General features: G+C 33.3%; 1 protein-coding gene across 5 annotated transcripts; it reads right to left on the bottom strand.

The window, feature by feature from the left end:
* Positions 1-767: 767 nt before the first annotated feature.
* LOC123882002 (protein STRUBBELIG-RECEPTOR FAMILY 3-like) lies at positions 768-7,153 on the bottom strand. 5 transcript variants are annotated; one of them, XM_045930774.1, is made up of 17 exons: positions 6,957-7,153; positions 6,415-6,633; positions 5,697-5,826; positions 5,280-5,351; positions 5,124-5,189; positions 4,966-5,037; positions 4,780-4,851; positions 4,619-4,690; positions 4,468-4,533; positions 4,237-4,302; positions 3,688-4,103; positions 3,118-3,596; positions 2,625-2,896; positions 2,048-2,186; positions 1,767-1,903; positions 1,523-1,679; positions 768-1,228 (listed from the first exon to the last, which is right to left on the bottom strand). In XM_045930774.1, the coding sequence occupies exons 2-17, from the start codon at positions 6,521-6,523 to the stop codon at positions 1,130-1,132; spliced, it is 2,424 nt and encodes an 807-aa protein (XP_045786730.1). In that variant the 5' UTR covers positions 6,524-6,633; positions 6,957-7,153; the 3' UTR covers positions 768-1,129. The 5 variants fall into 5 exon arrangements, with proteins under 5 accessions (XP_045786730.1, XP_045786733.1, XP_045786731.1 ...); XM_045930777.1 differs by having other exon boundaries at positions 6,415-6,595; XM_045930775.1 differs by having other exon boundaries at positions 6,415-6,582; positions 6,957-7,129.
* Between the last annotated feature and the right edge of the window lie 4,074 nt (positions 7,154-11,227).

Below are 11,227 nucleotides of genomic sequence, written 5' to 3'. Positions count from 1 at the left end.
TTGCATACACAAGCTAGTATTGAACAAAGCTATAAAACACCCGCAACATCTCATCTAATTATCTTTTCGGTGGATACTCTTTGTACCCGGTTGATTACTGATAACTTGTAAAGTTTAATTTAATATGTATGCGTGAATATAACTTAATTGGCAAAGACATTATATAATATCAATTTTATATTGGTACTAAATTAAACTCAAGGTAAATGTCAAATTATGTACCCAAAAAAATGTCAAATTTTGGGTTAGCATAAAGCGTCACGTAGCAGACATTCTTTTTCTGGATCTATTATGTGACACACCATCGTCCAAATTTGGTTTAATAGCGACATAGTGACATTCATAGGTGAGTGAGTGCCCATCAATTTAAATTTTCATAAAGTTTGCTAAACATTAACACGTGTCCGTTTATTTTAGTAAGTAGAGAAGGGATCAAATTACACAACATTTAAGTGATGTTACACTGCTCAATAACGTTTTAACAATTGCAAATCTTACGAACAAACCACAACGTAGACCGGGCTATATTCTCGTCTGAATTTTGAAGCTTAAACGCGACTATACTCGCCGTTCAAAAAAAAAAACAAACGCAACTATACTCTAAGACACCAAATTTGCAGCAACAAACAAAAAGGCATACATAATCTTTTGAAAGCTTACAAAGAACTATCAATATTAAATTACAATGCTTGAGTTGAATTTGTACAAATGACTAACAAACTTATGTTATCAAGGATTAACATAAAAACCACAAAAATGCATGCACATGAGAATAACATTTTCATTATTAAGAATTTGGAAACAATTATCAAACAAATGGGTTAGTTAACACACCTATGCAAACACTATCATGTCATAGTTTAATGAACTAGAAATTATCAGATAACATAAGACATTAAGACTACATACATAAAAGGAGTGTTGGTCACTACAATCCTATGAAGTTGATTGGATTGGACATAACTTCTTTTGAATGTTGAGCAGTTAGCATGAAGTGATAAAGTGTGGAGACAACAAATGGGGCCTTCCTTTGGTAACATGTATATGATGATTGATATCTTTGCACATTAATCTTATTCAGTAGCTAAATCCTTGAACATCAATTCATGAACAAATATCACCACCATCCTCATTTTTCATTTGAATCACTTTTTTGAGACTCCCTCTTTATCATATTTAGTAGGTATAAGACCACCTCTGACATTGCTGGCCTAAATTCGGGCTCCGGCTGCATTAAAAGCAATAAATTAATTGGAGTTAGATGACCAGAGTTCAGGAGAAAAATGGCAACACATTATGAAGCACGGACACAGACACGTCAACACCGATAATAATTTGAGAAAATGACACAATTCAATGTAATTATAAGTGTCGGTGTTGTGTTGGTGTCCGACATCAGGATATACCTAATCTGAGGAGTGTCCGTGCTTCACAACACAACAACTGATATACTAATTTCTTTGGATAGAGATAAACAAGCTAACAATAAATGAGATTTATGTTGAAACTGATAAAAACTCACCTGAAGGCATCGAGCAATAATGTCGGCAAAATTTGACAATGACTTTGCAGGGTAAACTCCATTTAAAGAAGGATCAACCATCTTTGATAATGCGTCAATATCGTGAAGTTTGGGAATTGCCCATCTAGCAAGAAATTGCTCCCCTCGTGGACGTGTCCTGATAGAGATGTTCCAAACAATGAATTAACTGCATAAATTGTCCAAACAGATGCTGAAGTATTTTGTTTTGCATATGCATTCTCACCTGTCATGGGACTGACGGCCGGTCAAAAGTTCTAACATAACTACTCCAACGCTGTATACATCGCTTTGGTAAGTGTAAGTTCCCGATTCAAATTCTGGAGCTCCATAACCATAAGCTGATTGCAGGTTCCCCGAGAGCTGACAATACATGGAATGGAATATTATATATGCAATTTAACATTAATTACTGCTAAAATATCAGGAGGTATACAAACCTATAAATTTTTTACCATTACCCTAATAATGTCGAAATAACTTCTGCAGTTTCAAATAATTTCATACCTGAGTTACAGACCCTGAAGCTATCAATGGAGCTAAACCACAATCAGATACGCGCACAGATAGATCATCGTCAAGGAGAACATTGGCAGACTTCAAATTTCTGTGTACCACAGGCGGCTGACATTGCTCATGCAAATACCTTGTTATGGACAAGAAGTATTAAATTTAGAATCTCAAATGATTCTCTTTAAACAACTTAAAGCAAAGAAAAATCTTCCCATCCCTCAACTTTGAATGTCTTTTTTTGCAATAAGCTGGAATATCGTATAGATTTGTAAAGAGATTATGCAAAGATTTCTTATTGTTTGAGATAAAAATCATTCTTTTGGATAGCACTCAGTAGCGTATGTTTTTTTATTGAACTAGTTTTTGAAATGGAGTTTAGCAATTATCATGTCTTTTATAACGAGAATAGAGCACAATGACCCTGTTTAGATAAACAGCTTAATTAAGTGTTTATAGCGTAAGCACTTATCATGATAAGTGCTTAAAAAATGAAACCTTGAACCTGTTATAAACAACAAATTAAAAAAGCTTGAGCAATTTTGTTATCTACAGTATTGATTACTTGACTTACTCTAAGGCTCTAGCTGTACCAAGTGCCATCCGAATGCGAGCATTCCATGATAGTTTTGCTTTAAATTCTTCATCTGTGTGAAGTGCATCATATAGTGATCCGTTACTGCAGTACTCATAGATCAGAAGCCTTTGACCATGCTCTGAGCAGTATCCAATGAGCTCAACAATATTTGTATGTCTTATTCTGTCGATACTATTTACCAATTCAAGAAACTCATCATCCTTTTGGTGAACAGAGGCTCTTCTGTCGAGTTTCTTTACAGCAAGTAGCTAAAAATTCACAAAAATAGTGAACGTCAAAATAAGGATCCAATCAAGGCATATCTGAAACAATATTTGATCCACCGAGTTCAGTAGTTAAACATGTGATGGATCAATATATGCATTTAGCCATTAACCATTTTATTCATGAAAAAGGAAACAAATGTATTTATTATTGGCTGTCTAAGGGTGATTTAAGTCCAGGAAGACAGGTCGAGGAAAAATCGTACCTTCCCACCAGGGAGCTCTGCCCTGTACACAGTGCCCAACATGCCTCCTCCTATAAGATTTTCTGGAGAGAAGCTATTTGTATACTGTTGAAGGGATGCGATGGTGAAAGATTTCGCAAAAGTAGGAGGTTGAATTGAACTTCTTAAGGATGGACCGGCATTAGTTCCTCTATGGGGAATTGTTGGCTCAACAATCATCTTCTTAGTAGGAAGAACAGGAGGAGGTGGCGGTGGGGGTGGCGGTGGAGGAGGAGGAGGTGGTGGTGGAGGCGGAGGCACAGAATACACTTCTGGTGTACTGATATCGATCTCATGATGAACCGGCTTTGGAATCTCATGATGAACCGGCTTTGGTATTGCCATCATTCTTAGCACATCCTTCTCTTGCTTATCCTGTGCATTTGGAACAGCCCATGCTCTCCTAGGCTCTTCTTGGCGATCAGTATGTGGCCTCAAGACATCCCGTGTCGGTATTGGTACTGTTAAAAAACAAATCAAAATTATTTAACAGATTTAAGCGATAAATCAGCGGCACTATTAAATGAAGGACTAAAAGCTATATTTAATTGCCTTTTTCTGTTTGAATTGGTGGTTGAACTATAGCCCCTAAATCTCTAGGATTTTGTTGTCTTTCATCCCCATATGCACCAATTTGATGTCGCCTGGACCTTCGGTCAACCCGTCGTTCCCTTCTACCACATCTTGGAATAAATAGAACGAGTGCTAGTACCAAAATAATGAATGCCAAAACACTGCCAATAGCTATCAAAACCACCCTTTTGGTATGTTTGTTTGATTTCCCAGAATTTGACTTAGTCGCTGCAGTCGGTCCATCAGCCTGTTTAGTAGGTACAGGGCCAGAACCAGAAGATGGTACTACAAAAAACGGTGCTCCTGGTGGTGATCCTGGCGGTGCTATCACTGGGGAGCGAGGTGCGGGAGCACGAGTTGCCGTGGAATTATCATTGAATGGATTTCCAGCTTGTCTGCATCATAAGCACCAACATCTTAGTTACAGAAGCAATAAATAACATATTAAAATTTCTGATGTAACTGAAATCAATAAATAACACAGAATAGAGCACAATATGTAAAAAAAAAAAAAAATTAGGTTTTCACTTGAATTTAGGGATGTTTAGCAACTTCGGAGGTATCGGTCCAGCAAATTGGTTATTCTCGACATTCCTGCTCAAACAAGAAAGATGAAAATTTAACAGAAAATCAAGTGGGACTAAAATTTAAAAGATAGCATCTAATCCTATATGCATCCGCTGAAAGCTCTACAATCTATAATGAAAATTTAACAATATATCAGTCATAATTTATATGAAACATGGTTAAGAAAAGTACAAATCTTTCAGAGGAAGGTCTTGTAAAACATCAAGTGTCCCAGATAATTGATTATCCTGCAAGCGCCTGCCAGCAAGGAAATTGTGAGTTCAATGATAATTGACAAATGAAAATAGCTCATAGTTTGATCTTACTAAGACAAAATACTAACAGGGTGGTCAAAGATGACAAGTTCTCCATCGAAGGAGGTAGCTCCCCGCTCAAGTTATTACTTGACAAATCTCTGCAAAACAATTAATTGTTCTATAAAATATGTCTAAACTATAAAGAAGAAAATAATCTTAATTCAAATCGTTTAAAATGAGGCCATACAGATTGATCAATTGTGTAAGTGACTGAAATGCATCTGGTATTTCTCCGGTTAAATGATTGTTGTTAAGAGACCTGAGAGGAGATGATTTGTTATAATGTAGTTAAATAAACTTGCACGAAAAGTAACATCAGATACCATACAAATTTAAAATAATAAATATAATATAGCGCAAGCAACAAACTCACATGTCACTCAGTCCAGTTAAAGCCGATAAAGAGGCTGGAATACTTCCAGTAAACAGGTTGGCTGAAAGAAAACTGCAAGCAATGAGTTAAAATCCATTATGTCTTTTAACAGAATTTAACGGAAAGGAAAAGTATTACAGATATGAGTTATTACTTACAAGTTTCTCATGGTAGCTGGCAAATTGGACGGAATACTTCCTCCAATGTTGTTGTTGCTCAGATCGCTACCTCCATAATACACAGCAAGCAATGAAGATAATGCGGAAAAAACATATATATTATAGATAAATGCATAAAGCAAGGAGAATATTTACATTACTGAGATTGAAACAAATGTTGCAAGTTTATCACCCAGCTCTCCTCCCAGATTTGCACCGTTTAGAACACTGTCACAAATAAGATGATAAGAAAACTTACGATATTCTATTGTTAAAAAAGCTTTTCTCCACTAAGTGGGGTAAGCTAGCTACTTGAATCAAACTAGTGTTGCCAATCGCGGATTGTGGGAAATAGCAGTTGGTTCAAATTCTACTATGCTATAGTGCTATAGTGCCACCATTTGAGAACCATTGTCCTAAATGGTGTATCGCGGTACAATAGTGATTACACTACTAAATCAAACATAGATGATGTCCGATTATAAAGCATGTCCATAAACAAATAAACTTAAGAGATATCAATAAATAATTCAATACGAAGAATCAGGTCAAAGGGATAAAGATGTAACGTACATTTTTTGTATGAACGAACCATTACATTGAATGCCTTGCCACCCTTCTCCGCACGGATCTCCACCACTAGAAACCCACCCAGGTAGAAGAGGAGATCCCAATGAAGAATGTAAGCTATTAAGTGCAGCAACTGATACAATCACAAAATTTTAGAAATCTTATAAACCACATATATATGACATAATCGATCAAGAATATGTTAAAAGCATTAATTCATAAATTTTCTGTTCTGGTTCCCAATCAGACACATAATTAAGTAACCGTCGACACACCAATCAATATAAGACAAAGACTGAATATTTAATGTGTAGTTACCAGCTATGAGTACTAACACAAACACAGACACTGAACACTGACAATACACGTAGAATTTGAGGTGATTAAATTTAACCACTTGCGTCGGTGTCCACGCCAACACCGACATATGTCAAACACTAGACACACTTTTAGTCTAAAATGTCGGTGCTACATAGTTACAAACATTCACAGTTGAGAACATAAAATCCTATTTTATTGCCGGCAGATATCATATGAGAGAAGAAGATAATCTTCAACCATCATCGAAACAATGGTTCTAAATTACACTCCACAACATAATTGTTTTAGTGGTCTCTGTTCCGTTCCACCCTAAAGTACGTCACACTATAATATTAATATTAATACCAATAGATAATCTAGAGTGATTTACTTGAGAAACAAAGTTAAAAGGAATCCTTACCATCAGTAGGATCAGTAACAGCAGTTGAAATCTGAATTATACAAATCAACAAAAATCCCAATAGAACAACATGTCCATAGATCTTCAAAATAGATCTCTTCCAATCCATTGAACACCACCTTAATCTTCAAACCTCTTTAACCAACTTCACAAAACCACCATTTCCAACTGAACAACAAGACTGGTCAAATCAATTCAACAACTCAATAACTCCAAAAACTGAAACAAAAAGAGAAGCACAGCTCAACAAATTAACTGAAGAACAGAACAATGATGCAAAATGCCCCTGATATTTAGTTTCTAAAAAAAAAAAAAAAAACAAGTAAAGAAAAGTTAGAATATTTTTGAGCTGAATAGATTATTATTAATATAAGAAAAAGATAAACTTGAAGTTTAAGATTGAAATGGAAACGTAAGTAAGTAAGCACACATATTGCATTGCATAAAAAAATAAAGGAAAAATTAATAATATAATAATAAGAATGATTACAAGAACAATAAGAGGAAGTAGTAACTATAAAAGTAGAGATAAAAACCCTAACCTTTGTGAAAGACGAGGAGAATAAGGTAGTAAAAGCAGCAAAGGTTGTCTATTGAAAGTCTCTTTCTTTGTTGTTGTTGTTGCTTCTCAGCAGCACCGTCTGGTTCTCTCTCTCTAAGGAAGTGTACTGTGTAGTCAAGAGTCAATACATAAACAATAAACAAATAGCGTAATAGTATTAGCAACGCTATAAAGTACTATTTTCTTTGTAGATTTTTGAAAGCCTTAAATATGTTTTTATATTAAATGTATTTTTTTTTTGACACAATATATAAATGTATTAGAAATTAAAATATTTAACTTTTCAATAAATATTCTAAAACAATCGCTAACATGTGTCCTAATGGTACATGATAAACAATTTAATATAAAAATATTTTTTTTAAATGTTGTGCATTCTATTTTTTAAAAGTCAAACTATTGTATTTTCAATACAATAATTCTACTTTTAAGTTCCTCAACATGTGTTTTCAAGCACACATTAGCAAGACGTACCCTTAAAAAATATTCATATTATCATTTTTTGTTGGATACGGTTACAAATTTGGATTTTCTCATACTTTTTTGGTTCAACTCTTTCTCATTTTCCTCGTCTAAGAGTGATGGATTCATAAAGAGAGAAAAATAAGAGAAAGAAAAAAAAAATGAATAGTTTAGATCAGTGCTTAAAAAAAGACATAAGAAAAAGAGAAATGATGAATGGTGCGAAAGAATTCTTATGCGAGCATTCAAATCTTATGTTTACTTATCAATAGGCAAGAAGAACTATGTAGGGAAAAAAAATGTACCAATAGACTATAAAAGGATAACTATAACAAGGTTTCCACGTCAATATTATGTGGAATAATTAATTTCCATATTGAGAATACTAAAAAAATAAATAATAAAAATAAAGAGAACGCTGAAATGTGTCATAACTCATAACGGCATATGTAAGAAACTTAATATGAGAATGAGAATATTCACCTTAAAAGTTGTGCATTCAATATTTTATAAGTCCAAATATTACTTATTTCAATACAAATTTCCTACTTTTAGATTCTTTAAAGTGTGTTGGGTGGAATTTCTAGCCACTAGACTATTTGACTAAAAAAAATGTGTCTTATGTCAAATGTTATCAAGACCCTAAAAATAAAATAAGAGAAATGCGAACGAGTGCCCCAACGACACTCTTTAAGCATTTTAAATACTATCTTCGTCCTTAAATTTAGAGACAATTTTGTTAAACAAAAAATCTTATAACTAAAGATAAAGGAGTAAAAGATTTCAAAATAAATAAATAAATGTTAACTAGTGCTCTAAAAACACTAATTAAAAGATAAAAAAATAAATTTTACATTAAATAACATTTTTTATATATTAAATATATTGACTACATAAATTTTAAAATAATTATATCATTTTTGAAACATTACTCAGCCTTTTTCATAAATAAAAGACTGATGAAGAAGAAGTCAATTGATCATTGTAGCTACCAAAAGTGACTGTTATTGCGAAAAGGAAGAAGCAGCCGGAAAAGAAGGAAAAGAGCTTAAAAGGTCGGAGAAAATCTATGTAATGTAATGGACAATGACCCCTATCAATTAATTTCGGTTCTTATCACTTCATTATTTTATTTTTTTTGAAGCATTCATTATTTATTTTATTGTACACTCTTCTTTTTTTTGACTAATTATTTTCTTGTACACTTTTTTTTACTAAATAAAAGGTATTCATTCATTCAAATTGATAAGAGTACATCGATGCAATACAAATTCAAAATCGCTAAAAACAAAAAAGATGAATCTGCGAACAAACTCACAGCATCCGTGTTAATAGCATAAAACGGCATATTGCATAAGCCTACATATTTAACTATATTTAAGTTTTTGAAATATTCATGCCTTCGGATCTGTAGCGTTGATGGCACCAAAGTCATTGATTGGATCTGCACTGAATCAACCTTAATCCTTCAACCTGAAACAAATGAACACCGTACCAAAACGAGATAACAATACTCCGCACTAAGTCGGGAATATCAAAACAAAGGACGATGAAATCACAAAAACAAATAAAAGAAATACTAAATATACGTGGAAATCACACTTATTTAATTAAAATAGAAAGAAAAAATAATTTGGGTGGTTGATTTTAGGCCTAAATTGACCCTAAATTACCCCTCTCTAATAGATCAAGAAGAAGAAAAAACAATTTGCACACTTATCACTTCATTTTATTTTATTTTGGCTAAATTGCACTTTTGACCCCTTATATTTCAGAAAGTTGTGATTTTGGCCCCATATGTTTTAAAATAGCAGTTTTAGCCCCCTACATTTACACCCTTTTGCAAAATGTCAATTTTAACTAAGTCAACGCTGATGTGGCAAGTCACTTAAGTGACTCAGCTGCCACATCAGCTTTTTTGTCACTTATTACTATTTTTTAAAAAAAAAAGAAAAAAAAAAGAGGAAGAAGCACGTGAGGTAACCGGTAACAAAAAAAAAACATTGGTACACTTCCAGTTTGGTGATCAAATTGTCTTGAACTTCCAGTCTGGATTTATAGCAATGCTACACTTATTGACAGATTGATATTGAAATTTTGTGGTATTGGAACTTTCAGTTTAGACTTATTTCCACTACACTTAAGTTATGATGAATTATATGCAAAATAGGCCTTTGTATGGTGAGCAAAAGTTATGATGAATTATATGCATAACAGGCCATTAAGTTAGAATATGATGTTAATAGCGGCGATATAGCGGTATAGCGTAGCGTTAGACCATCTCTCCGCTATGCTATAAGGCTGCTTTCCGCTACCGCTATAGCATTCATCCTCACCGTTATATTGCATTCCTTCTTACCTCTATAGCATTTTTGAGGGTCGGCGCTACGCGCCGCTATCTAAGATTAACAAAGCATAATAGGCTTTATCTCAACAATACATTCACTGTGTTAGAAGTATTGATAAGACAATATCATGTTAAAGCAGCTGTTATAAGTCTCATTTTATGATATTGTTGTTACAACATCTCATATTGAGGAATAACATATACAACAAATTTCTAGATGGCCAATTTGTTTTATTGATTAATCAGTATGAGAAGCAAATTTGTTAACTCACAATAATTGAATCTCTAGATGATCGATGTTTAGGCTACCAATAACAGGACATTAAAATAGAACAAGTTCTTCTTCATTTTCATTTCAATTCTAACATTACAAATTGATTTGAAATATAACAACAACACCACACAATTTGATTCATTAATAGATGATGCAAATTACGGTAAAACATAACATCAACAACAATCCCAAGATTACCACGACAATCACAAAAAAATTTCATTGTTTTTCAGTTCATCATTCCTCTTCAACAAAGCTCTTATAATCTTCCTCTGTCTTACTCAAACCTTCACCTTCACGCAGTACATATGGTCTTCATCTCCAACAAAGGTACTTTAGGGTTCAAAACGAAATAGCAGGAAAAGAGAAATCGAACAACAAAATTTGAGATTGATTCACGATAGAAATCGAACAAGAGACCTTACAATTGATTCACAGTCGAAATCGATCAAAGTTTTGCAATTGAGAAGAGAGAAATTTTTGGAATTGAGAAGAGAGAAGAAACAGTTTTACGTGTTATGTGTTTTTTTTTTGTTGCAGGTTACCTCACGTGCTTTTTTTTTTTTTTTTTCTTTTCTATTTTTATTTTTTAAAAATAATAATAAGTGACAAAAAAGCTTATGTGGCAGCTGAGTCACTTAAGTGACTTGTCACATCAGCGTTGATTTGGTCAAAATTGACCTTTTGTAAAAGGAGGTAAACATAGGGGGCCAAAACTGCTATTTTGAAACATAGGGAGCCAAAATCGCAACTTTCTGAAACATAGGGGGTCAAAAGTGTAATTTAGCCTTTTATTTTTGACGATTTCTACACTTATCACTTCCTTATTAATATTATATCATTTCTTTTTCTTTTTCATAAGAAACATATAAATCAAGTCACTAGGTTTGGTCTAGTGGTGAGGGATTTGAGTAGTATGTTAGAGGTCATAGGTTCGATCCTCAACTCATTGTAAACAAAAAATAAATAAACAAATAAATAAACATATAAATCAAAATTTGGTACAATCAAATTTTGTTGATCGATATGTCTTTTATAACTCACTTCATGTTGTATGAGATTTTTTTGCGTGCATAAAATGAGTTCTCCCCTTCTAACTAAATTTTTTTCATTATAAGATTTTAATGTCACATCAATAAATGATATTAATTAAATAAAAAATTTGGAA

The sequence above is a fragment of the Trifolium pratense genome, linkage group LG4, assembly GCF_020283565.1.
Source record: "Trifolium pratense cultivar HEN17-A07 linkage group LG4, ARS_RC_1.1, whole genome shotgun sequence".
Taxonomy (NCBI): domain Eukaryota; kingdom Viridiplantae; phylum Streptophyta; class Magnoliopsida; order Fabales; family Fabaceae; genus Trifolium; species Trifolium pratense.
Note: the sequence above shows the minus strand (reverse complement) of the source record. Positions and strands in the feature narration are given on the sequence as shown.